Source organism: Anomalospiza imberbis, chromosome 27 (assembly GCF_031753505.1).
Source record: "Anomalospiza imberbis isolate Cuckoo-Finch-1a 21T00152 chromosome 27, ASM3175350v1, whole genome shotgun sequence".
Classification (NCBI taxonomy): Eukaryota; Metazoa; Chordata; class Aves; order Passeriformes; family Viduidae; genus Anomalospiza; species Anomalospiza imberbis.
Window position 1 is genome coordinate 4,286,879 of NC_089707.1, and position 26,730 is coordinate 4,313,608.

The 26,730-nt window shown below is 57.6% G+C and overlaps 1 protein-coding gene across 2 annotated transcripts in view; it reads right to left on the reverse strand.

Annotated features, from left to right (window-relative positions):
- Positions 1 to 3,477: 3,477 nt before the first annotated feature.
- The window catches only part of LOC137462947 (fibrillin-2-like), a 76,990-nt gene continuing 53,737 nt past the window's right edge, over positions 3,478 to 26,730 (reverse strand). For both annotated transcript variants that reach the window (XM_068173802.1, XM_068173801.1), the window contains 33 exons: positions 26,413 to 26,535; positions 25,264 to 25,389; positions 24,771 to 24,893; positions 24,332 to 24,454; positions 23,613 to 23,774; positions 23,155 to 23,223; positions 22,793 to 22,918; positions 22,360 to 22,485; positions 21,925 to 22,074; positions 21,598 to 21,669; positions 20,489 to 20,614; positions 20,096 to 20,221; positions 19,115 to 19,240; positions 17,918 to 18,034; positions 17,664 to 17,792; positions 17,172 to 17,291; positions 16,780 to 16,905; positions 16,545 to 16,697; positions 15,506 to 15,571; positions 15,123 to 15,248; positions 14,776 to 14,895; positions 14,218 to 14,340; positions 13,652 to 13,783; positions 12,754 to 12,879; positions 12,016 to 12,222; positions 10,695 to 10,820; positions 8,899 to 9,021; positions 8,225 to 8,341; positions 7,305 to 7,433; positions 6,757 to 6,876; positions 5,399 to 5,630; positions 4,571 to 4,739; positions 3,478 to 3,960 (listed from right to left, as the gene is read on the reverse strand). In XM_068173802.1, the coding sequence (XP_068029903.1) occupies positions 3,586 to 3,960; positions 4,571 to 4,739; positions 5,399 to 5,630; positions 6,757 to 6,876; positions 7,305 to 7,433; positions 8,225 to 8,341; positions 8,899 to 9,021; positions 10,695 to 10,820; positions 12,016 to 12,222; positions 12,754 to 12,879; positions 13,652 to 13,783; positions 14,218 to 14,340; positions 14,776 to 14,895; positions 15,123 to 15,248; positions 15,506 to 15,571; positions 16,545 to 16,697; positions 16,780 to 16,905; positions 17,172 to 17,291; positions 17,664 to 17,792; positions 17,918 to 18,034; positions 19,115 to 19,240; positions 20,096 to 20,221; positions 20,489 to 20,614; positions 21,598 to 21,669; positions 21,925 to 22,074; positions 22,360 to 22,485; positions 22,793 to 22,918; positions 23,155 to 23,223; positions 23,613 to 23,774; positions 24,332 to 24,454; positions 24,771 to 24,893; positions 25,264 to 25,389; positions 26,413 to 26,535 (4,514 nt within the window). In that variant the 3' untranslated portion in view covers positions 3,478 to 3,585. The remainder of the gene's footprint in view (positions 3,961 to 4,570; positions 4,740 to 5,398; positions 5,631 to 6,756; positions 6,877 to 7,304; positions 7,434 to 8,224; positions 8,342 to 8,898; positions 9,022 to 10,694; positions 10,821 to 12,015; positions 12,223 to 12,753; positions 12,880 to 13,651; positions 13,784 to 14,217; positions 14,341 to 14,775; positions 14,896 to 15,122; positions 15,249 to 15,505; positions 15,572 to 16,544; positions 16,698 to 16,779; positions 16,906 to 17,171; positions 17,292 to 17,663; positions 17,793 to 17,917; positions 18,035 to 19,114; positions 19,241 to 20,095; positions 20,222 to 20,488; positions 20,615 to 21,597; positions 21,670 to 21,924; positions 22,075 to 22,359; positions 22,486 to 22,792; positions 22,919 to 23,154; positions 23,224 to 23,612; positions 23,775 to 24,331; positions 24,455 to 24,770; positions 24,894 to 25,263; positions 25,390 to 26,412; positions 26,536 to 26,730) is intronic.

Below are 26,730 nucleotides of genomic sequence, written 5' to 3' on the forward strand. Positions count from 1 at the left end.
GCTGTCCCCTCTGCCCGGTGCTGTCCCCTCTGCCCGGTGCTATCCCCTCTGCCCGGTGCTATCCCCTCTGCCCGGTGCGGTCCCCTCTGCCCGGTGCCCTTCCCTCTGCCCGGTGCTGTCCCCTCTGCCCGGTGCTATCCCCACTCCCTGCCCGGTGCTGTCCCCTCTGCCCGGTGCTGTCCCCGCTCCCTCCCGGCCGCGGGTGCCGCAGTCCCGCCCGCCCTCTGCTGGCACCGGGCTCCGTCTGCGCTGGCAGCCGGGAAGAGCTTCCTAAAACCGGGAATATCAGCCTGGAAGGAGCGACTGGGCCGGACTCCATCGCCCCGACCCCGGCCCAGCCCACCCAGTGCTAGCCCTGCCATGGCAGGGACACCTCCCACTGACCCAGGCTGCTCCAGCCTGGCCTTGGGCACTTCCAGGGATCCAGGGGCAGCCACAGCTACCTGGGAATTCCATCCCAGCCTCTCACAGGCAGGAATTCCTTCCCAATATCCCAGCCAAATCCCCCTGTTCCATTTTGAAGCCACTCCCTGTGTCCTGTCCCTCCATCCCTTGTCCCCAGCTCCTCTCCAGCTCTCCTGGAGCCCCTTCAGGCCCTGCAAGGGGCTCTGAGCTCTCCCTGGAGCCTTCTCCAGGCTGGACAATCCCAATTCTGCCTCCAAGGAAGCTCCAGGTTGGAGCTGGAAGGGCCCTGTTCCCCCCCAGTCTGTGCCCACACAAAGACACAGCCCCACTTAACCCAAAATAATTTTATTGTTGCCGTTGCTTCTGATACAAAAAAGGAATTCCACAAAGAGCCACCTCTCTGTGCGGGACAAGGGGCACAGGTTTGGGGTTTCAACACTTCCCCCCAAAAAAACCAACCAGCAAGAAATGTCAATATAAAACAAATTAAAAACAAAACAAAATAAAACAAAAAAAAAACCACCCCAAAATCAAACCAAAACACCACACCAGAGAGGAGGAGAGGAAACCTTGATCTTCGAGACTTTGGCTCAACACACGCACACAAACCCAACTCTGCTAATTTATTATTATTATTATTAATACTTTTTGGATTTTGTTTTTTTTTTTTTTTTTAAAAAAAAGCACCTGTTGGAAAAAACAAACCAAAAATAATAATTAAAAAAAACCAACCAACCAAAAAAAAAAAAAAAACAAAACAAAAAAACCAATCCCAAACATCAGGCCACCCATCCTGTCACAAGCTCTGGGACTCTTGTAAAATCCAGAGTCTGGAGCTGCTTTGAAGAGTTTTCAAGTTTGCCTGGAGCCCCGATACAGTAAACACACACATCCCCCACCCTGAACCAGGAGAAATTCCCACCCCTCCAAAAAAAAAAAAAAAAAAAAAAAAAAAAAGTAAAGCTACAGGAAAATGCACTCCTGACAGCACCGAGCGAGCATTCCTTTGGTGGTTTTCCATAAATATGGGAGGGTGGATGGACACAGTGCAGAACGCTGGCCAGGAACCAGCACCAGCTCCCAGGAGCTGTGAGCACCTCGGGCCTGGGGATGAGGCAGTTCCATGGGAATGAGCACCTTTTATCCTGGGAATGAAACACTTTTTATCCCGGGAATGAGCACCTTTTATCCCGGGAATGAGCACCTTTTATCCTGGGAATGAAACACTTTTTATCCCGGGAATGAGCACCTTTTATCCCGGGAATGAGCACCTTTTATCCTGGGAATGAAACACTTTTTATCCCGGGAATGAGCACCTTTTATCCCGGGAATGAAACACTTTTTATCCCGGGAATGAGTACCTTTTATCCCAGGAATGAGCACTTTTTATCCTGGGAATGACACACTTTTTATCCCGGGAATGAGCACCTTGTATCCCGGGAATGAGCACCTTTTATCCCAGGAATGAGCATCTTTTATCCCGGGATTCAGCACCTTTTATCCCAGAAATGAGCATCTTTTATCCCGAGAATCAGCACTTTTTGTCCCAGGAATTAATCAGCACTTTTTATCCCGGAATGAGAACTTTGAAGGATTCACACAAAACCAGGGAATGGCCCTGCAGGGATCAGCTGGGACAGGGAGGAGGGGAAGCCCCAGAAGGAGCTGCACAGGGCATGTGGGGCAGCACGGAGCCCTCCAGCCACTTTATCCCGATTTTCCACCCTCTTTTCAGCGCCTTTGGTCTGCATTAACCACAGAATGTCCATCGGGGCTGTCACCTTGGGGTCACCGAGCTGCAGGGCACGAGCAGAGGGCAGGGACCCCCAGCCCCCCCTTTCCCAGAGGTGCTCCTGGCTGGGGGATCAGGGACAGGGTGACCCCAAGTGGAGGATTCTGTGCCCAAGGAAGTCCTGGGTGTCCCTGCCTCCCCTCCTGCCCACGGCTTTGGGATGGGAGGGGACAACCTGAACTGTCCCTTTGCTCGGGGGTGGCCTTTTCTGTTTGACAGAGGAGTCCCCAAAAAGAGCAGAGGACTCCTTGAAGGCCCAGATGCCATGGAGAAGACAGGGATACAGAGCTCAAACAGGCCAGGGAGGGGATGGTTCCTGCAGCACCAGGAACCTGCAGGAGCAGAGGAGGAGCAGGAAATGCACGGACACCACACGGAGCCACAGCTCCCCCCAAAGCTGCCCCCAGCTCCCCACACCTTCCCTGGGATGTGGCCATGGAGAACAGGCAGATCCCCAGCTGGGAGCGTCCTGGATAAGGGGGAGAGGCGGGAGCAGAGGGAGGGGAGCCCCTGCTCAGGAGCTTGGAATCTTTGGCTTTTGGGAGCTTTGTGAGCTGTGGCTCAGGCTTGGTCCTTTTGGGCTCGGCTCAGGCACCCCCGGAGCAGAGCATCCCCAGAGGGGCTGATCCCACAGGGACATTTCCCACGGCTGTCCCAGCAGGTGCTGATCCCACAGGGACATTTCCCACGGCTGTCCCAGCAGGTGCTGATCCCACAGGGACATTTCCCACGCTGTCCCAGCAGATGCTGATCCCACAAGGACATTCCCCATGGCTGTCCTAGCAGGTGCTGATCCTACAAGGACACTTCCCATGGCTGTCCTGGTGGTGGATGATCCTACAGGGACATTCCCCATGCTGTCCTGGTGGTGGATGATCCTACAGGGACATTCCCCATGCTGTCCTGGTGGTGGATGATCCTACAGGGACATTCCCCATGGCTGTCCCGGTGGTGGATGATCCTACAGGGACATTTCCCATGGCTGTCCTGGTGGTGGATGATCCTACAAGGACATTTCCCATGGCTGTCCTGGTGGTGGATGATCCTACAGGGACATTCCCCATGGCTGTCCTGGTGGTGGATGATCCTACAGGGACATTTCCCATGGCTGTCCTGGTGGTGGATGATCCTACAGGGACATTCCCCATGGCTGTCCTGGTGGTGGATGATCCTACAGGGACATTTCCCACGGCTGTCCCGGCAGGTCTGATCCTACAGGGACATTTCCCATGACTGTCCCAGCAGGTGCTGATCCCACAGGGACATTCCCCATGGCTGTCCCAGCGGTGGCGGCGGCGGTGGCAGGAGAGGAGCCCATTGTTCCCGGGGTGGGTGGCGAGGGGCAGGGCTGCGCTGTCGGGTGGGACTGGGGGGGGTCTCTCGTGGCTTTAGTAGAGCTGGAGCTGCAGCTTCATCCTCAGTGCCTGGCCCAGCTCCCCCGCCAAGTAGTCGAGGTGGTTGTTGGCCTCGAGTTTGTGCAGTTCCCGCCGGCGGGGCAGGGCCACGCTCACGATCTCCAGCAGGTAGGTGCCTGGCATGATTTTCTTGCGGCCCAGGTGCAGGAAGCTGAGGCCCTCCTTGTGGTGGATGCGGAACAGCCCCTCCTCGTTGCCCTGGGAGATGGTGTAACGCACGCGGTTCTCCAGCGGCTCCACGGCCGGCAGCAGCTCCAGGATGTGCTCCTTGTGGGCCAGCTCCGACAGGTTCAGGGTCATGGACAGCGGCGCATCCACGTCCATGCTGGCCAAGTTCACGGCGTGGTCCTGCCGAGGAACAGGGAGTGGGATTCAGGGAGAGCAGGGGAAGCTCAGGGGCAGGGGAAGGTGGGTTTGGTTTAGGGAAATTCAGCCCCAAATCAACGCTGAGAAGTGACAGCTTTGGGTTTCTTGGTGCGCTGGTGGTGCCTCCGGCACTGAACTCCCAGCACACAGCCCCCATCCCCGGGGAAGATCCATAACTTCAGGACCATTTTCCTTCCAAGCCCTAAAACGACCTCTCCTGTCCAGGACTGTGAAATTCCCAGGAGAGTTTTGGACAGAGGCCAGAACTCCCTCTGAGGAGCAGCACCATGGAATGGTTTGGGTTGAAAGGGACATTAGAAAGTCTTGTTTCAGCCCCTTGGGACACCTCCCACTATCCCAGGTTGCTCCAAGCCCTGTCCAGCCTGGCCGTGGATACTTCCAGGGATGGGAAATGTGGGCTTTATTCCTTGGTTTCACAAGAAGAGTTTGGGGATGCCAAACCTGAGCACATATGGATGAGCTGCTGGCTCTGCCTGGACTGAGGGAATGGGATCCACTCCAGGCCTCTGTTCCTGAAGGGATCCAGCTCCTGCCTTGCTCCAGCCCCGCCAGGATGCCCTGGATTTCTCACCTGGTGCCGCTCTGTGCCGTTGACGCTGCGCCGCTGCCGGCCCCTCTTGGGGTACCCGTTGATCTTGCACTCGTAGCAGGTCTCGGGGGACAGCAGGTTGTCCTCATCCTCCTCCTGGGGCGCAGGCAGGTAGGGACCCTTCCCAAATCCCAAGCCAGAAATGCAGTGGCTGGTGGCAGAAGAGCAGAGAGAGCCAGCTCAGATCCATGAATGCAACGGAAATGTCACCACTGCCGGGTTCTCCGTGTGGGAAACACGTGTGGGTGTGGCAGAGGACGTGCCCAAGAGAGACCACAAGAAGGTGATTTCATTAATTAACGGATTAATTTATGCACTGGGTGTATCTACAGAGCACCTACTGGCGTCCCTGGGATCAGGGACGAGAGGCAGGCGACGCTGCTGGCACGAGGCTCTTGGGACGTGTGGATATTCTCAGTTCAGTCAGAGAGAAAAAGCAAGATTTCTGCCAGGCTAAGCCTGAGAAAAAGTCCGGGAGGAATGTAAACAATCTATTATCTTGCTTTCCATTCATGTTGTTTATAGATATTATTGTTTACAGATATGTTCTACCACACTGGCCTAAGTCCAGTGTACCAATCAGGAGAAATGTTTTTATTTTAAGACCAATGAAATCAGTCTTCACGATGTTCTCTATAAAAGAGAGGCGTACTTTTGAATAAACACTCGTTTGCCTTCTAAAATCATACGAGTCATTTCACCCATCCCTGGCTCAACAGCATCAGGGACGGGCGAGGAGAAGCTGAGGGCTCTTTGTCCCACATCCCCCCGCAATTCCCAGCTGGGAAGGCCCCTCTGGGCACTCCTTACCCCTGTCCTGCTCGGAAGTAGCCCCCGGGGCAGCCGCACAGGTAGCCCCCGTCCGTGTTGGAGCAGCCGTAGCTGCAGGGGCTGCCCCCGGCCGAGCACTCGTCCACGTCCTGGCAGCCCCCGAAGGCCTGGTCGAAGTCGAAGCCCGAGGGACAAACGCACTTGAAGCTGCCCAGGGTGTTGTAGCAGGAGGCAGAGCCACAGGCCGAGGGGCTGGAGCACTCGTTCTCATCTGCACGGAACCATGGAATGGTGGAATGCTGGAGCCATGGAATCAGCGAGCCGGGGGATGTCCCCCATGGGTACAGGGTGACTCCCATGGGTACAGGGTGCACCCATGGGTACAGGGTGACTCCCATGGGTACAGGGTGACTCCCATGGGTACAGGGTGAATCCCATGGGTACAGGGTGCACCCCACGGGTACAGGGTGAATCCCATGGGTACACGGTGCACCCATGGGTACAGGGTGCATCCCATGGGTACAGGGTGACTCCCATGGGTACAGGGTGACTCCCATGGGTACAGGGTGAATCCCATGGGTACAGGGTGCACCCCACGGGTACAGGGTGAATCCCATGGGTACAGGGTGCACCCCATAGGTACAGGATGACTCCCATGGGTACAGAATGCACCCCACAGGTACAGGGTACACCCCATGGGTACAGGATGCACCCCACAGGTACAGGGTGAATCCCATGGGTACAGGATGCACCCCACAGGTACAGGGTACACCCCATGGGTACAGGATTCATCCCACAGGTACAGGGTGACTCGCAGAGGTACAGGATGCACCCCATAGGTACAGGGTGCATCCCATGTGTACAGGATACATCCCACAGGTACAGGATACACCCCACAGGTACAGGATACACCCCACAGGTACAGGGTAACTCCCATGGGTAGAGGATGCACCCCACAGGTACAGGATACACCCCATAGGTTCAGAATGTACCCCATAGGTACAGGGTACATCCCATGGGTACGGAATACACCCCATAGGTACATGGTGCACCCCACAGATACAGGGTGGACCCCATAGGTACAGGGTGCACCCCACAGGTACAGGGTGCACCCCAAAGGTACAGGATACATCCCCTGAGTACAGGAAGCACCCTACAGGTACAGGATCCCTCCCACAGGTACAGGATACACTCCACAGGACACATCCCACAGGTAGATCATCCCACAGAGCTCCCTCCCACAGGTACAGGATACAGCCCACAGGTATGGGACACCTCCCTCAGATACAGGATACACCCCACAGGATGCATCCCACAGGTATAGAATGCGCCCTACAGGTACAGGGACACCTCCCCCAGGCAGGGGACACCTCCCCCGGGTGTGTCCCCCCACTCACCCACACACTGGTTCCACTGGTAGTGCTGCACGTAGCCCTGGGGGCAGCCGCAGCGGTAGCCCCCGAGCACGTTCTGGCAGCCGTGCTGGCACCGGTGGTTCCCGTCACACTCGTCCACATCTGCACCCAAGGGACACACAGGGAGGTGAGACAATGTCCCCTGGCCCTGCTGCGGGCTCAGGGACCTGCCTGGCACCCCCCAGGCTGCTCCTGTGCCTCATTCTGGCTCTGCAGTGACAGCTGCAATTCAGTGACACCCCTGGCTCCCAGACAGCCCTGCTGGGACGGTCCCTGGTTCCAGCTGAGGCCTGGGCTGTCCCCAGCTCTGCTCTGCTCCAGGGTGACATCTCTCCTGCTGGAATATGGCACCATTCCCTTCCCCAAGGATCAGCCAAGTCCAACCCCCAGCCCTGCCCAGACCGCCCAACAACCCCACCCCGTCCTTGAGAGCGTTGTCCAAACACTCCTTGAAGTTCCCATCTGGACTGAGGCTCTTCAGAGAGCCTCAGGATTCCTGCCCTTGAAGCTCCCTGGAGCCCCAGCCCCACCTTCGCAGTTGACCCCGGAGCTGTCCAGGGAAAATCCCTTCTGGCACTCGCAGTTGTAGCTGCCCGGGGTGTTCAGGCACTGCCCCTTGGCTCCACACAGGGAGGGCTGAGCCGTGCACTCGTTGTTGTCTGCAAAACACCAGGAGGGCTTTGTGGCCATCTGGAATTCCATCCCTGACCACCTGGAAATCCATCCCTGGCCACCTGAAGGTCCATCCTTGGCCACCTAGAAATCTATCCCTGGCCTCCTGGAAATCCATCCCTGGCCACCTGAAAGTCCATCCCTGGCCACCTGAAAGTCCATCCCTGAAATACACCTGCAAACCCATCCCTGACCACTTGGAAACACATCCCTGGCCACCTGAAAGTCCATCCCTGGACATCCATCCCATGCCACCTGGAAATCCACCTGGAAACCCATCCATGACCACCTGGAAATCCATCCCTGACCACCTGAAAGTCCATCCCTGGAAATCCACCAGGAAACCCAGCCCTGACCACTCAGAAATCCATCCCTGACCACCTGAAAGTCCATCCCTGGAAATCCACCTGGAAACCCATCCCTGACCACCTGAGGGTCCATCCCTGGAAATCCAGCCCTGACCACTCAGAAATCCATCCCTGACCACCTGAAAGTCCATCCCTGGAAATCCACCAGGAAACCCACCCCTGACCACTCAGAAATCCATCCCTGGCCACCTGAAAGTCCATCCCTGGTCACCTGAAAGTCCATCCCTGGCCCTGTGGCCACCTCAGACGGCGGGGCAGAGCCCAGGCTGAGCAGCACAGGGACAATGCAGACACTTCCAGGGTGACTAGAGAGGGGCAGGGCTTCGGTTTGGGGACTTTGGGGGCTGGGAAACCTCTCCTGAGCCAGAGCTGCTCCGTGGGAATGTGCAGGGCAGGAATTCTGCACTCACCGATGCAGGACGAGTGGTGCTGGGTGAAGCCAGGGGGGCACTTGCAGTTGAAGCCCCCGATGACGTTGACACAGAGGAACTGGCAGTTGTGCTGCTTGGTGGAACACTCATCCAAGTCTGGAGGAACAAGGAAAAGGTCTCAGTTTATCCCACTGAGGCTGTGACACCTCAGTGTCCCTGTGGATGCACAGAAGCAGCAGCCCTGAAGTTTTCACAGGGGGAAGGTCAAGCCTGTCCCCACCTCAGGGTAGCAGAGACACATCTGGAAGATGTAGGGATGTTCCCCTGCCTCTCCTGCAAGTCACAAATCCCAGATTCTCCCAGATCCTCAGGCCAGGCTCCTCACACTGTGGTGCCTCCGCACTGGAGGGGGGGTGGGCACAGCCCAGCCTGGCTGGTGACAATGCCAGGCACAGCCCACGTGCAGGGGACATCCCTCTGAGCTCCCTGGAGCTCAGGATGTGCTGTGCAGTCTCCAGGAAAGAGCCAGGAGCATTTTTTTCCCTGATGAGCCACACCTGGAGCATGGAAGGGTGAGACCCTCACGCACCAGCCCGGCGTGGCACCTTTTCCCACATCTTTCTGCTGACATTTTTCCATGCCTGGCTGCCCTGTCCCCTCTCCCCCAGCTGCCAGGGGCAGGCAGCTCCCTGCCCCTCCTCCTGCCTCTGTACCTTTGCAGATCTTGCCATCCTCCTGCAGGATGTAGCCCCGGGGGCAGGAGCACTGGTAGCTGCCCTCGGTGTTCTTGCAGATGAAGTTGCAGGGCTTTGGGGACTGGTTACACTCGTCCAGATCTGCACTCCAGGGACAAAACACATCAGGTTGTGCTGCTGGGCAGGGTCCCCTCCACCCCTTGGACCCCCCAGCCCACTCAGGGGCTCCTGAACACAAGGTGATGCCAGGTTTTGTGCTCAGGGGTGATATCCCCATGGATTCCGGCATTCCTGGATAAACACCCCATTTTCACTCTCCAGGAAGCAGCTGAGCAGAGCCAAGGGCTCTGGGGGAACAGCTCAGTTCGAGCCAGCACAACAAATCTGGGACAAATCCTTCTGAGAGCGAGCTGTGATTCCAGAGGTGCCTTTTATGCCAACATCTGGATCTCCAGCACGACGCTCAGGCTGGCTGGAACCAGCTGTGCTGCCTGGGGCGGGGGGCATTGGCAGCTCCCAGATTTCAGCTCAGGATCCCAGTCCTTGCCAGCCCCTGTGACTCCTGGGTTGGGGGAAGACAAGGAGCTCATTTTGGAGGAGTTAAAAAAGGACGTGGAGGTGAACAGAGCATCCAAGCCTCTGTGATTCCTGGGCTGGGGGAAGACAAGGAGCTCATTTTGGAGGAGTTAAAAAAGGACGTGGAGGTGAACAGAGCATCCAAGCCTCTGTGATTCCTGGGTTGGGGGAAGACAAGGAGCTCATTTTGGAGGAGTTAAAAAAGGACGTGGAGGTGAACAGAGCATCCAAGCCTCTGTGATTCCTGGGTTGGGGGAAGACAAGGAGCTCATTTTGGAGGAGTTAAAAAAGGATGTGGAGGTGAACAGAGCATCCAGAGCCCCACAAAGCCCCACAATTCCCCAGGAGCCAAGGGAAGGGCAGGTCCCAGGAGGGGTTAAAGACGGGGGAGGGAAGCTCGAGGATGCCAGAGCTGTGCAGGTTGCCTTATATTTTTAAAGGATTTGTTATTTTAAGGTTTAGAATGGTGTTATGGGTTGTAGTATGAGGTACAGGGTAGGTTTTTAATTATTTTGTGGTGGTTTTTATTATTGCGAGTATGTAATGTTTGTTTTGGTGTGTTTGGGGGGAGTGTGATGTAGTTAATTTGTTAGGCATTTTAAATTTGTATTTGGATTATTGTTTGTTATATTATAGGGGTTTTATTTGTTTGGTTTGTTTGATGGTAGTATATGTTTTATAGTTATGGATAAGTTGAGAAATATTGTTTTTGGTAAATATTTTTTGTTTTGTGTTTATTTAAAAGTGGTATTTTTATTTGATGGTTTGAGGTATTATGGGTTTATTGTGTTAGGAATAATTTTTTTTGTGTTGTTAATTTAAGTTTACTTTCGTAGTTTGATTTATTTGTTGATTGTTTTGGTGTTTTTTATTGGTTTTGTTTTTGGGGATATGGTATTTATATGGTGAATTTTTATAGGTAGTTTTTTTTATTTTGGTAGTAATGTTTTTTTATTTATTAGTAGTTTAAATTGGGTTTTTTATGTTGTTAATTAGTTTTTTTTAATATTTTTAGTTATTTTGATAAAGCATTAGTTATTATTTATGAATTAGTGTAGAGGTAGAGTTTTGGGGTTTTTTTTTTTGGATTTTTTTGGTAATGTTTAGGGTTAGTTGAATGGCTTTGAGTTTAGTGAGCGCTTACAAATCTTAAAGGTGCAAAACTTATTATTCAGCATAAACAGAACAGACGACTGGGGATCAAAGCAGCGTGCAGTCAGCCCAGGACACTGGCTCACCCTGGCAGGCGGTGCCCGTGATGTCCGGGGTGTAGCCGAGCCGGCAGTGGCAGCGGAAGGAGCCGATGCTGTTGATGCACTGCCCGTTCCTGCACAGGTTGGGCAGCACCTTGCACTCGTCGATGTCTGTGGAGTGAGACAGAGTGAAAATTTAACAGAAATCCATTTGGATTTAGGTGAAATGTGCCGCTTTGAGCTTGACAGCATAAGTACAATATGCTGTTTAGTCTGGCAACTCTGCAGCACGAGCAAAACTGGCACAGCTGAGGAGAAATAATGCAAATTTCCAAGCTGAAGAGATAAGAGATAAGAAAGACTCCTCGGAGCTTGAAACAGACAGGGCAGAGTGACCCAGGAGTTCCCTCTGTACTTTCTGACAAAAACTGAGTACAAGTGTAACTAGCTGTAAGTGTAAGGCAAAATCAGAAGAATGAATATGCATGAACCTATTGTGAAATTCTATGAATATGTAAATTAGCTAGAGTAATAAAAAAGGATCGGGAGATTTCAGGGGCGAGCATGCCCTTTGAAGGGAAATCCTGGCGTGTGCCCAGCGCTGTAATAAACAACCATACCGTGCCCTACAAGTCTATTGGAATTGTGGGCTCTTGATTTTTTCACCGCAGTTCAGGAGGGAGGAAGGGACAGGAGGAGCTGTCAGTGCCAGGGCAGCTCACCCCCCCAACCCCAAAAAAGCTTATCTGGTGGTTGTTATCAGATAGTTCACACAGCACAAGTGTCTCCGAGTTATTTTGGCGCCGTGGTGTGGCAGCTCCCAACTAATAAACATCCCCCTGTTAAAGTGGGAGCTGGGAAGATAAACTGGATTTCTGGCTGAGCTTTCACAAAGTAGAAAGCTTCTGTACATTCCCTGGAGATGTGTGGGGTTTCTCTCCAGAGCAGGGATGGAGGACTCTGTAAAATTATCATCATTTCCATGCTAAGTTAAATTTGGCTCCTGATCAATCCTATTTCTTTTGCCAGCTTTAACACCTCGATATCTGCACAGTTTATGTTCTGCTGTCATCTACCAGCAGCTCTTTCCACTTTACACTGTGCAATAAGCAATTCTGATTAAGATCTTGTATCTCCTTTGTTAATAAATAACTCATTCTATAATAGACCCAATCTGCCATGCTTAAACCTCAAAAGGCCAGAGGGATTCCTTAGAATGAAGCCAAAAATCCAAGGCTAAGTCAGGGCTGGTCTCACCCCATGACACCAGGGCAGGCTGGATTCTCCCAGAGAGCCAGGGAACACTGCAGAGGCTCCTTGTCTGCTCTGAGGGGATTCTCCTTGTGCCCACCCCTGCCCCACTCACCTCTGCCATCTGTGGAGTACCCGGGGCCGTGGGGACACATCTTCTTGTAGTGGGCAGTGCCAGGCAGGGGGCAGAGCTCGCACTGGGGGCCCCAGCTGCGCCCGCTGTTGCAGCAGCACTCGGACTTGGTGACCAGGTTGCGGTTGGTGGAGGACATCTGGCACATGGTCTGCAGCACCTCCGTGAAGCAGAAGCCCTGGCGGGTGTCTGGGCACAGAAAGGGGAGACAAATCCAGGTTCTGAGGCAGTGCCAGCACCAGGGGGAATGGAGCAGGGGGTTTGGATAAAGGTGATGCTCTGACAACTTTTCTGCTCAGGAGTAAAGGATCCCAGAGTGGTTTGGGTTGGAGGGACCTTAAACCCACCCAGTGCCATCGCTGCCATGGGCAGGGACACCTCCCACTCTCCCAGGGTGCCCCAAGCCCCATCCAACCTGGTCTTGGACATTTCCAGGGATCCAGGGGCAGATACAGCTTCTCTGGGCACCCTCCCCAACCTCCCAGGGTCCAATTCCCCCCCAGTATCCCATCTGTCAGCAGGAAGCCATTCCCTGTGTCCTTGTCCCGAGTCCCTTTCCGCTCTCTGAGCCCCTCTGAACTCATTCTATAATAAGACCTGATCTGCCGTCCTTAAACCTCAGAAGGCCAGAGGGGTTCCTTAAACTTAAGCCCAAAATCCAAGCCAAAAAGCTGCCTGTGCTGCCGAGGAGGCGCTGCAGCAGCCCAGGCCGGGCATTACCGATGCACTCCGTGCCCGAGGGACTGACTTCAAAGCCTTCGTTGCAGTCGCAGCGGTAACTGCCGGCCGTGTTCACGCAGCGCCCGTTGGGGCAGATCCCGGGCTTGGTCCGGCACTCGTTCTCATCTGCCAGGGAGGCACCACACACAGCCCTGCTGAGGCCAGGCACAGACCTTCCCGGCTTCCCACTCCCTTTGGAGCTGAGCCCCTGAGGATCCCTTCCATGTCTTTGGGCAGCTGGGAGGAACCTCCACCTGCCCTGGGGGAAACATCCACCCATCCCAGACCTCTCGCAGAGCAGGGTGGCCAGAATTCAGCTTGCCTGGCTTGCCCATGCTCCAGCTGCTGCTGGGATTGGATTGGATTGGATTGGATTGGGTTGGGTTGGATTGGATTGGGTTGGGTTAGATTGGATTGGGTTGGGTTGGGTTGGATTGGGTTGGGTTGGGTTGGATTGGAGCTGTCTCTGTCCTGTGCAGCTCTGGGTTGTTCATTCCTACCCATTCCAAAAGCAGCTTGGAACACTCAGGAAAACTCAAAGGCAAGGACACATGTCCCGGGGCTGTGTCACTCCCTGGGGGTGACACACGGGTGCAGGGATGGACAGAGGTTTTGTGTGTCTTTTTGGGACACTCAGGAAGTTATGACATGTGGGAAAGCCCAGGGAGGAGCCTGAGGATGTAAAGCAAAGAAGGATGTAAAGCAAAGAAGAATGTAAAATAAAGAAGGATGTAAAATAAAGAAATATGTAAAGCAAAGAAGGATGTAAAATAAAGAAGGATGTAAAATAAAGAAATATGTAAAGCAAAGAAGGATGTAAAGCACAGCTCCGTGGATGATCCCTCAGAGAGGAACATTCCTGTCTGTGCCCCAGGAATGCCCCAGGCTGCCCTGGTACCTGTGCACCCCTCGCCATCGGGCCTGCGCTGCATGCCAGGAGGGCAGATGCACATGAAGGTGCCGATGAGGTTCTTGCAGAGCATCCCCCGGGACTCGCAGTCGTGCAGCCCCTCTGCACACTCGTCCAGATCTGCAACGAGACCCATCAGAGCCCCTGCCAGCCCTGCCAGCCCAGCTCTGCCAGCCCTGCACTGCCCCATCCATCCCTGCAGCCTTGGGCCAGGCTGGCTGGCACACAGGTTAAAAAATGTCATGCAATGAGTTGGGCTGCAAGGGACTTAAACTCATCCAGTTCCACTCCTGCCATGGTAGGGACACCTTCCACAGTCCCAAGCTGCTCCAAGCCCTGTCCAGCCTGGCCTTGGACACTTCCAGTGATCCAGGGGATTTGGGAAACCTCCCCACCCTCCCAGGGAAGAATCCTGTCCTACCAGCAGGACACCGAGGCGGGTGATGGTGAGAAATGCCAGCGCAGAATTCCCCCCTTCCCTGTGCACACCTGGCCAAGTGCAGGGGCTGGGGACAGTTTGGGCCATGCCCTGCTGGCTGCAGAAGGGGTTTTACCTCTGCACATCCTCCTGTCCTCCCGCAGGGCGTACCCAGAGGGGCAGGTGCACTCGTAGGAGCCGAAGGTGTTGATGCAGCGGAAGGCGCAGAGCAGGGGGTTCAGGGAGCACTCGTTGATGTCTGCAGGGAGGAGAGGACAGAACTCACCTGGGTGTCCTCAGCAGGGGCAGGAGCTCCCCAGGGCACATCCACCCTCCCTGGGCATCCACTCCATGAGAGCTTTGTTCCATCAAAACCTCCTGCAGAGGGACAGACCGCTGGTGTCCCCGCAGCTTTGGTGGGAGTGGGCTGCTGGTCCTTGGGGAGGCAGCTCCTGTGCCCATCCAGGGCTCCAGGCCTCCTCCTGGGCTCCAGAGGGAGCTGAAGGAGCCCAGTGTGGAGAGGAGCCTCATCCAGCTTTTCCACACCATCCATGGGGGGCTGGCCCAGGCAGGGACCAGGGGGTCCCACAGAGCCCAGAGTGGTGGCAATCAAGGGGCTGGTCCAGGCAGGGACCAGGGGGTCCCACAGAGCCCAGCGTGGTGGCAATCAAGGGGCTGTCCCCCAGGTCGTTACCTTCACAGGTCATCATGGGCCCTGGCTCAAAGCCCTCATCGCAGGCGCACTCGAAGCCTCCCACCACGTTGGTGCAGGTGCCATTCCCACAGGGATTGCCAATGGAGCACTCATCTGTGTCTGGGGAACACAGCAGTGTGAGGAAGAGGAGGAGGAGGATGGGGAAGGGCTGGGCTCTCGCAGGCAGAGCACTCCAAGTGTGCCAGCAGAGCCGGGATGGAAGGGAAGGGGCGGGGGAGCGGCGATTCCCTCCCTGCACGTGCACACACCGATCCATCCCCTCTGGAGTGAGGGGGACGGAGCAGGAGGGAGCAGGGCACCCCCACAGACCCCACCCAGAGCCTCACCCACGCAGTTGACCCCGGTGTAGTCCAGGTTGTAGCCGAAGGGGCACTCGCAGCGGAAGGAGCCGTCGGTGTTGATGCAGGCACCGTTGATGCACACGCCGAGGTTCTCTGAGCACTCGTTCACGTCTGGAAAGGGAAAATGAAGCTTCACACGGCCACAAACAGCCCTGTCCCCTCAGGACTGCCAGGGGATGCTCAGGGGATCCTGGGAGTTTCAGGTGTTCCCTCTCCAGAGCTGAGGGATGCATCCCTGGTGAGCAGTTTGGGGGTGCCCAGTCCCGTGTGCCCCCAGGATCCCACCCTGCCCTCCAGCAGCCCAGGTCTGGTCAATTCCAAACAACCCCCCAGCACAAACTTCTGGAGAACCCTCCAGGCAGCCTCACCTTCCCTGGTGTCACCCGGGCCTGGGATGGCCCCGTGGCCGTACGGACACAGCTCCTGGAAGGCAACTGGGAAAGAGCAGGAAAGTGGGAATGAAAAAAGCAGAAGAGTGGGATGTGCTGCAGGGATTCTGCTCCCAGCAGCTGAAATGGGCTTTGGAGGCTTCTGGAACTACCATGGGGACACACCCATCTCTCCATGGCGACACACTCACCACTGTTCCTATGAGGACAAACCCACTGCTCCCATGGGGACACCCACACCCCTCACCCATGGGGACACACCCATCACTGCTCCTATGGGGACACCCCCACCCTTCTCCCATGGAGACACACCCACTGCTCCCATGGGGACACACCTATCTCCTCTCCCATGGGGACACACCCATCCCCTCTCCCATGGGGACACACCCACTGCTCCCATGGGGACACACCCATCACTGCTCCTATGGGGACACCCCCACCCTTCTCCCATGGGGACACCCCCACCCCTCTCCCATGGGGACACACCCATCCCCTCTCCCATGGGGACACACCCACTGCTCCCATGGGGACACACCCATCACTGCTCCTATGGGGACACACCCACCCTTCTCCCATGGGGACACCCCCACCCCTCTCCCATGGGGACACACCCATCCCCTCTCCCATGGGGACACACCCACTGCTCCCATGGGGACACACCCATCCCCTCTCCCATGGGGACACACCCACTGCTCCCATGGGGACACACCCATCCCTCTCCATGGGGACACACCCATCCTTCTCCCATGGGGACACACCCACTGCTCCCATGGGGACACACCCATCCCTCTCCATGGGGACACACCCATCCTTCTCCCATGGGGACACACCCATCCCCTCTCCCATGGGGACACACCCACTGCTCCCATGGGGACACACCCACTGCTCCCCTGGGGACACTCCCACTGCTCCCATGGGGACACACCCATCCCTCTCCATGGGGACACACCCATCACCGCTCCCCTGGGGACGCTCCCACCTCTCCGCGGGGACACCCCCAGCCCTGTCCCGTTCCTACCGTTCCCCTCCTGCGGGCACAGCTCGCAGGGGTCTCCCCATCCCTCCCCGGGCATTTTGCTGCAGCAGCACCGAGCCTTGGTGGTGTTGAAAGCCTTGGGCACGGAGCACTTCCCGTTGTCAAAGCGAGTGAAGCAGAAGCTCTGGCGAGTGTCTGGGGGAGTATGGAGACGTGCCAAGGTCAGGGAGATTCCCGGGAATTCTGCTCCCTCCCGCCCAGGAGTGGCTGCACTGACCGAAGCAGCGGCGGCCGTTGTCGGACAGCACGAAGCCCGGGGGACACACGCACTGGAAGCTGCCGGGGGTGTTGGTGCACGTCCCAAAGAGGCAGATGTTGGGCTCCTCTTCGCACTCGTTGATGTCTGAGAGCAGCAGGGACACAGCCAGGGGTCATTAGAACAGCTGAGGGGGGTGGACACCACCCCTGCCCCACCCCACGACCCTCCCGCAGGGAAAACGGGCACAGCAACACCCCTGAGCCGCCCGTGCCAGCGGAGCTGGGCTCGCCCCGCTCCCAGCAGGGATCTGGGGGTGCTGATGCCCCTGGGGTGCCCCGGTCCCCTCGGGAAGGAGGGGTTGGGGTGTGAAGGGGCTGTGCTGGGAACGGGGGGCACAGAGCAGGCCTTACCGATGCAGTTGTCGTTCTGCACCTCGTAGCCAGGGGGGCAGATGCAGCGGAAGGAGCCCTCCAGGTTCTGGCAGGTGCCCGGGGAGCAGGTCCCGGGCAGGCTCACGCACTCGTTGATGTCTGGAGAGGGGAAAACAGCCAAGGGTGGGGTGTGGGCTCTGCTCCGAGCACCTGGGGGTGCACCAGGCCCTGCCTTGCCCCAAAGGTGACAGGGAACAGGGGATATATTTCCAGGATGGTTCCCAGGGCATCCCTGGTATCACTTTAGGGCATGGGCAGGACATTTCACCCACTGCCTGCAGGTGCCAGCACACGGAGAGGACAGGCCTGGAGGGACCAGTCCAGCTCTCCGTGGGCAGGCTTTGCTTCCAGGGGACTTGTGGGTGCTTCTGGGGAATGCCACTGCTGAAACCAGTGTGGGAACCACACGGACAGCACCAGGCAGGCCAGAGGAGCGTGGACACTGGAGTGGACACCGGGGTGGACACTCACCCACACAGTTCTTGCCGTCAGGGGTGCGGTCGTAGCCCTCCTGGCACAGGCACTGGAAGGAGCCCACGCTGTTGATGCACTGCCCGTTTCTGCACACCTGCCCCACCAGGGACGAGCACTCGTCCACGTCTACGGCACGGAGAGCAGCGGAAACAACGGGAGCAAGAGTGTCAGGTGTCACCTGTGGTGCACCCAGCCACCCCCAGCCCGGCCAGCAGGGCTGACCCCGCTGGCCCCAGGGCTCGGGGACTCACCCATGCAGTCGTTGTTGTGGGTGAGCTCGAAGCCCGGGAAGCACAGGCAGTTGTAGGAGCCCACGGTGTTCTTGCAGGTCCCGTTGCCGCAGGGCTGCCGGTCACACTCGTCGATGTCTGCGGGGACAAGGGCACAGCTGAGAGGCCACGTGGCTGCAGGGCACGGGGACAGCCTGGGAGGACACGCGGCTCTCCTTGGCAGCACCCTGGAGTGTCAGGGACTTGTGTCCCCCTGGGGTGGCACTGACCAGGGAAGGGACACTGAGCCAGGGCGGGTGACACTGACTGGGGGGGTGACACTGACTGGGGGAGTGACACTGACCCAGGATGGGTGACACTGACCCGGGATGGGTGACACTGACCCAGGGTGGGTGACACTGACCCAGAGGGGTGACACTGACCCAGAGGGGTGACACTGACCCGGGATGGCTGACACTGACCCAGAGGGGTGACACTGACCCAGAGGGGTGACACTGACCCGGGATGGGTGACACTGACCCAGGGTGGGTGACACTGACCCAGAGGGGTGACACTGACCCGGGATGGGTGACACTGACCCAGGGTGGGTGACACTGACCCAGAGGGGTGACACTGACCCAGAGGGGTGACACTGACCCGGGATGGCTGACACTGACCCGGGATGGCTGACACTGACCCAGAGGGGTGACACTGACCCGGGATGGCTGACACTGACCTGGGATGGCTGACACTGACCCAGGGTGGGTGACACTGACTGGGGGAGTGACACTGACCCAGAGGGGTGACACTGACTGGGAGGTGACACTGACCCAGGATGGGTGACACTGACCCAGAGGGGTGACACTGATCCAGAGGGGTGACACTGACCCGGGATGGGTGACACTGACCCAGGATGGGTGACACTGACCCAGGATGGGTGACACTGACCCAGAGGGGTGACACTGACCCAAGGTGGGTGACACTGACCCAGGGTGGGTGACACTGACCCAGAGGGGTGACACTGACCCGGGATGGGTGACACTGACCCGGGATGGCTGACACTAACCCAGAGGGGTTACACTGACCCAGAGGGGTGACACTGACCCAGAGGGGTGACACTGACCCGGGATGGGTGACACTGACCCGGGATGGCTGACACTGACCCAGAGGGGTGACACTGACCCGGGATGGGTGACACTGACCCAGGGTGGGTGACACTGACTGGGAGGTGACACTGACCCATGCACATGGTCTGCTCCCCGGTGGCCTTGAAGCCGTTGTGGCAGATGCAGACGTAGCTGCCCTCGGTGTCCACACAGTCCCCGTGGCTGCACACGTTGGGGATCTCCTGGCACTCGTTGCGACCTGAAACGGAGCCGAGGGGGTGCAGGTGAGGGGCAGGGAGGGGACAGGTGGGGAGAGCAGAGCCCCACCCATGGTTTCGGAGAGGTGACTTGACAGAAAACGAGATTTATGTGCTGTCATCCCAGAAGAAAGGGAGGGCTGTGATCAGTTGCGTGCTCAGGTGTGTTATAGGTGTGTGCTCAGGTCCCAGGTGTGCCCCAGGTGTGATCAGGTGTGTCCAGGTGTGTTTTTCAGATGTGAGTGGCTCAGGTATGACAAGGTATGTCCCAGGTGTGTTTTCCAGGTATAACCAGGTGTACCCAGGTGTGTTTCCCAGGTGTGATCAAGCGTGTCCCAGGTGTATCCAGGTGTGTTTCTCAGGTGTGAGTGGCTCAGATGTGTCCAGGTGTGCCCAGGGGTCCCCAGGTGTCCCCCAGGTATGTCCCAGGTGTGTCCTGGTGTGTCCCAGGTGTGATCAGGTGTGTTTCAGGTGTGTTTCTCAGGTGTGAGTGGCTCAGGTATGACAACTTGTGTCCCAGGTGTGTCCCTGGTGTGCTCAGGTGTGTTTCTCAGGTGTGAATGGCTCAGGTATGATCAGGCATTTCCCAGCTGTGTCCCAGGTGTGCCCAGCTGTGTTTCCCAGGTGTGTTTCCCAGGTGTGATCAGGTGTGTCCCAGGTGTGCCCTGTGTCCTGGTGTGTCCCAGGTGTGTCCCAGCTGTGTCCCAGGTGTGTCGCAGGTGTGTTTCCCAGGTGTGTCGCAGGTGTGTCCTGGTGTGATCAGGTGTGCCCAGGTGTGTTTCTCAGGTGTGAATGGCTCAGGTATGACCAGGTGTGTCCCAGCTGTGTCCCAGGTGTGCCCAGCTGTGTCCCCTTACCCACGCAGGCGCCCCCCGGGGACAGGCGGTATCCGGTGGCGCACTCGCAGCGGAAGCTGCCTGGGATGTTGACGCACTCGGCGTGCCGCTGGCACAGCGTCTCCCCGCTGCTGCACTCGTCGATGTCTGCGGGGACAGAGGGCACAGGGACACTGGGATGGCACCGGGAACACCGGCATAAATCCAGCGGGGATCCCGGGAATGCCTGAGGCGGGGCTGGGATCGCTGCTCCCAGCGGGAACAGCCCGGCTCGGGAAGGACCACTGGGATCAGGGAGTCCAACTCCCGGTGCTGTGCAGGACATCCCAAAAATCCCCCCCTGTGGAGCTGCCGGCAGCCCCGCGGAAGTGTCCCGGGGCGGGAGGAGCCGGAATTCCCGCTGGGATGCGGTACCTTCGCAGATGAGCAGGATGTTGTTGTAGCTGAAGCCGATGGGGCACTCGCAGCGGAAGCTCCCGATCTGGTTGATGCAGACGCCGTTGGTGCAGATCGCTGGGATCTCGCTGCACTCGTCGATATCTGCATCAATCCAACATCAACATCCCACCCCGGCGTCCCAGGAATGCTCCTCAACATCAGCATCCTCCCTCTGCATCCCGGGAATGCTCCACAACATCAGCATCCCCCTCTGCATCCCAGGAATGCTCCTCAACATCAGCATCCCCCTCTGCATCCCAGGAATGCTCCTCAACATCAGCATCCCCCCTCTGCATCCCAGGAATGCTCCACAACATCAACATCCCAACTCTGCATCCCGGGAATGCTCCACAACATCAGCATCCCAACTCTGCATCCCGGGAATGCTCCTCAACATCAGCATCCCAACTCTGCATCCCGGGAATGCTCCTCAACATCAGCATCCCCCCTCTGCATCCCGGGAATGCTCCACAACATCAGCATCCCCCCTCTGCATCCCAGGAATGCTCCACAACATCAGCATCCCCCCTCTGCATCCCAGGAATGCTTGGAGGTGCTGGGAGAATGCTGCCCATTCCCCACAGAGGATCAGTGGGAAAGGGCCACCAGGAAAGCAACCCTTGGGTGGTGGAGAATGAACCCTGCAGGTCATGCCAGCCTCGGGCTGCTCCACAGAATTTTGGGAACACAGCAGAGCCACCCAAGTTTTAGGAGCACGGGATTGCTGGCACATTTTGGGAAGGCTCCACCCAGGATACGGCCTGAGTGTCCCAGGACACTTGCTATGAGTGTTTCCCTGCAGTAACAGCTCAGCTCTTGGGACCAGGCTGGAAATGGGGAGCCCAGGGGGTCACTGGAATATTGGGATGGCTCTGGGGTCCCAGCACAGCCCACCACCAACTCCCTCCTGCTGCACTTGCTTCCCAGGAGGCGAAGGTTAACTCATCTCCCACCTCTTCAATCCCTGGCACTGCCAAGCCTTTTCTCCTTGCTCTAATCTTTCATTCTCTAAGTGAAGCTCCCATGGGATGACAGCGGAGGCTCAGGAGCAGCCCTGGCCCCGTGGGGATGAAGGATTTACTCACCAATGGGTTTCCCTGTGTGGATGTCAATGATAAATCCAGGGGCCTGGTTCCCACACAGGATCTGATACTCGGCTGGAAAGGGAACACCGAGGTCATGGCTGTGCCCAGAGAGGGCCAAGAGTGCTGGAATTGGGGTCTGAGAGGCACCAGGGGCTCCCCCACTGTGCTTGGAGTCATCTCCAGAGCACTCTCCTTTCTCCCCAGTTATTTTGTTGGTGTCCATGCCCCAAATTTCATGGGAAAATGGGAAAATTGATGGGACAGGGATCACATGGGAAGGACTTACAGCTGGCAGGGGTGGGACAGGGACCCTGTGAGGGCACTTACGGCTGGCAGGGGTGGGACAGGGCTCGCAGGGTTTGTTCCAGGCCTTGCCAATGTTGTAGGAGCAGCAGCACATCTTTTTGGTCATGTTGAAGGACAGCTCGTTCTCGCAGGTGTCGTTGTAGTTGCGGTAGCAAACGCTCTTCCTCATGTCTGCAACGGCAGTGCCAGGCTCGGGACAGCCCTGGGAATGGCTCTGCCAGCCCTGGGAATGGCACTGCCCGCCCCAGGAATGGGAGGAAAGCCCTCCAAATGGAGGCCAAGCCATGCCCAATGTGTCACCCAGAGCAGAGCACCGAGTGCCACATCCAGCTCTGAGTCCCAGCCCCTGTTTCCAGCTCCATCCCCTTGGCAGTGCCAGCCCCCTCCCCACAAATCTGGACCATTCCCCATGGATTTAAGCCCTCCCCATGAATCCAGATGAATCCAGAGCCGTACCCATGCAGTTGTTTCCCCCGTTGACCTGCATGTACTCGGGGGGGCACACGCAGGTGTAGTTGCCCAGGGTGTTGTAGCAGGTGCCAGGGCCACAGATCCCGATGTGGGCAGAGCACTCATCAATATCTGTGGGAGAAAGGAGTCAGAGCACCTGGCACGCGTGGAGAAGGGCACGGGGAGGGCTGGGGGTAGGCTTGGCATGAGGGATGGGTGGGTTTGGCACAGGGAGCAGGCTGGGGACCGGTTTGTGATGAGGGAATCGGGAAAGGAAAGAGGAAGGGATGCTCCCAACCATTCCTGGGGGCAGCTGGGATGCACACACAGCCCTGGCACACACAGTCATCCGCCTTGTCACGCATACAGGGTGCCACCCCCGTGTCCCCAGCCCCTGGAGCAGGCGCCACCCCCTGTCCCCAGCCCCTGTCCCGGGTACCCTCGCAGATCCGGGTGTCCTCGTTGAGGTAGTAGCCCAGGGGACACTCGCACTGGAAGCTGCCGAAGGTGTTGACGCAGTTCCCACCCTGGCACAGCCCTGGCAGCTCCTGGCACTCGTCAATGTCTGAGGAGGGACAGCAGTGGGACATTTTCACTGCCCGTGCCACCCCCGCAGCTGCAGAGAGCTCAACCCACCACCCCCAGCCCTGCTCTGGGTCACAGCCAAGGAGAGCCACACTTTGTGTCCATCACTTGGTGGTCAGAGGGCACCCAGTGCCATGGCACAGAGTGTCCCCACAGGGCTGGGGTCTCCCAGCACCCCATCCCTCGGGAAGGGCCATGGGAACAGGGATAACTCACCCTCCAGGATGACAGTGATGGGGTTGGGCCGGAACCCTTCTCCCCCAGGGCACAAGGTCTTGTACTCGGCTGTGGAGAGAGGCAGGCAGGGGGGCTGAGAGGCTCCCGTGAAGCAGGAGGGGTGGGGAGAGCCAGGAGGATGCCAGCAGGAACAGGCCATGGGGCTGTGGCCAGGGCTCAGATGGAGCAGCTCCATCCCCATCTCCTGCCAAGTCAACTGAGCCATCCCACAGCCTGCCCTCCCTTCAACAGGGGGATTCCACATTCCCTCCCTGGCAATGAAGGATCCCAACCTGGACCCCCCAGACACAACAGCCTGGCTTCTCCCACCCCACATCACCTCTGCCCTTCTCTGGATGGAGCAGCAAATCCCAAACTCGGCACCTCCATCGGGAAGTGACCCTGCCCCTCCTCCCTCCTTCCCACTCCGTGTCCATCCCAAGCTTTCCCCCACTCACTGGTGTTGGCTGGAGGACACAGCTCGCAGGGGTTGCCCCAGGCACGGCCCAGGGAGCAGCAGCAGGAGGCCCGAGTGACCCCCACGCCGATCTCAGCACTGCAGGAGATGCCCCCATCCCCTCGGTCCTGGGTGTCCAGGAAGCAATTCCCAACCCGGGTATCTGCATAGACACAGGGCTGCTGAGCAAAGAAGCCTCTCCTGGAAAACTTGGGGGTGCAGGAGGAATGGAATAATGGAATGGTGGAATGATTTGGGATGGAGGGGACCTTAAAAGTGACCCCGTTCCACACCCTGCCATGGGCTGCAAAGGAGTGTGAAATCTTCCAGGGATAAGGAAGAATTGTGGGTTACTGGGGCTCTGTGCTGGGAGCTGTGTGGGGTCATGGAATCCCAAACGGTTTGGGCTGAAGGGACCTGAAGGATCATCCTGGCCATGGGCAGGGACACCTTCCACTGTCCCAGGCTGCTCCAACCTGGCCTTGGACACTGCCAGGGAATAAAAGAGCTCCAGAGCTGCCCCGGAGCAACATTGCTGCAACAAGAGGGGCACCCACAGTGGTGCCAGTGACACCAGGTGGGGCACACTCAACAGGACAGGGGTTCTGCTGCTGCTGCAGGGTTAAACCATGGGGAACAGCCAGGCAGGGCCAGCCACCCTCGTTGTGTCCAGTTCCAGCTACACAGGACCACCAAGAAGGACCAAGAGGTGCCACTCACCCACACAGCCCACCCCCGTGGGGTTCAGCTCAAAGTCCTGGGGGCAGTTGCACAGGTAGCTGCCAGGGGTGTTGACACAGAGCCCGTTGATGCAGTTCACAGGGTCTGCACACTCGTTGATGTCTGAAAGGATGCACAGATGGACACTGAAGATCAAGGTGAGCACTGCCAGGAAAGCCCAGCCCAGCCTGAGCTCTGTGCCCAGGTGTATCCCCACCCCATGGTGCCCCTCATGTGAGGCAAAGCCCCCCCAGAACACCCCTTGCCCTGTGCCACCCCCAGCACCCTGCCCAGAGGAGCAGCAGAGCTACACCCAGCTGTCCCTCCTGGCCACCCCAGCAGCAAGGACACCACAGGGACCACGGATTGCTTTTAGGCTGCCATGGATGGGGCCAGCTGAGGCCAGCAGAGCCCAGAGCAGGGACCCAGGAGCCCTGACCTGTGCAGTTGCCCCCGCTCCGGTCCAGCTCATATCCATCGTCGCAGGCACAGCGGAACATCCCGGGCAGGTTCTGGCAGGTGCCAAAGACACAGATGTTCTGGAAGGTGCATTCATCAATGTCTGCAAAACAGGGACAGCTGGGGACAAGCTGTGGCAGGGTGAGGGCCAGGACAGGCTGCTCCTGCTCCCACCTCCTGCCCAGCTGTAACCAACCCACCCCAGGATTCCTGGTGCCATTAGAGACAATCTCCTGGGGCAGCTGGGCTGCACCACCCTCTCCCCTCACCCCTGTTCTCCTGCTTTTCCATTTTGCAGGAATCCAGGCTCAGCCCAACCTCTCTGAAGGCTGGGGACCAACCGCTGCCAGTGGCAGAGGTGGCACCTCAGGAGGCTGGCACCAGCAGGTGCTGGGGTCCGGCTCAGCGCTGGACCAGGAGGTGACAGCAGAGGACAGAGAAGGCCAGGAGGGGGTCAGAGCCCAGGCACTCACCCTGGCAGGCCTTGCTGTCCTCGGTGGGGTTGAAGCCCATCTCGCACTCACAGCGGTACCCGCCGGGGGCGTTGAGGCACTGCCCGTTCTCACACAGGTTCACGTTGTCTGCACACTCATCCACGTCTGCAGGGAGGGACAGTGTCCACACAGGGCTGGGGGCTGCCCTCAGCCAGCCCAGGGGACACCAGGAGCCTGTGCCCACCCACTGCTGGGAGGCTGCAATTCCTGTCGTGGCCCTGAGCCTCCGCAGACACCTGTGAGGAGGTGCTGGATCCCTCTGGAGGTGTCTGTGGCACAGACCAGGCTGCCCTGTGCTTTGGGGAACCCCAGCCAAGGCAGCACGGAGCAAGGCTGCTGGCTCAGAGGGGCTGTCCTCTGGAAGGTAAGTGTGTGTTCTATTGCCATCTGTCAGAGGTGGGGCAGTTATCTTCTGTTCATTGGGCAGTTTTCTTTATCTCTTCCACAAACCAATCCTCCCTCCAGGAGATATCTTCTGTTCATGGGCCATTAATTATTAACTATTAACTATTAATTATCTTCTGTTCATGGCCCAGTGAGTGTCCCTGCATGGCTGATAAAATTCCATCATCCCATGGGGAGATGCTCTGCCCAGGGGAGGAGCCAAGCATTTCTACCTGGATACAATCTGAGGTTTGGAACACCACAGCAGCCTTTGCCCGCTGCATTCCCAGAGGAGCAGCTTCCTTCCCCACTGAATTCCCAGAGGAAGCCCAGGCCGATCTCCAGCAGCCCTGGAGCTTCAGAGGAAAACTCCACCCTTGTCCAGGATCCCTGCTCCAGCAGAAGCACAGCTGGCACTGCAGGAGGGCTGAGCCACCATGGGATGGGACTGCTGCCACCACCCTGACCCACAGGGTGCCAAGTCGTGTTCTGACTGTGTCAGTAGGTTTTTTTTTTGTTTGTTCGTACTATTACATTTGTATTTTTAGTTTTCCTAGTGCAGAACTGTTATTCCTGCTCCCATATCTTTGCCTGAGAGCCTTTTAATTTCAAAATTATAACAATTCAGAGGGAGGGGGTTTACATTTTCCATTTCAGGGGAGACTCCTGCCTTCCTTAAGCAGACGCCTGTCTGTTCAAACCACGACAGGGGCTGGTGCCTGTCCCAGTCCTGTTGCTGCTCACCTGAGCAGGAGAAGCCGTCGCCGTTGAAGCCGTCGCGGCAGGCGCAGCGGTACGAGCCGGGCGTGTTCACACAGTTGGCGTTCAGGTTGCACTTGTGCTCCTCAGTCGCACACTCATCCAGGTCTAGGCATGGATAACGTCCTGTCAGTGCCTGGCCTGGCTAATCTGGAATGACCTTGGGCTCCTGGATGAGCTGGACTCACTTATCGTGCAACCACAGAGTGGTTTGGGCGGGAAGGACCTTAAGGATCATCCAGTTCCACCCCCAGGGACACCTCCCACTAGCCCAGGTTGCTCCAAGCCACACCCAGCCTGGCC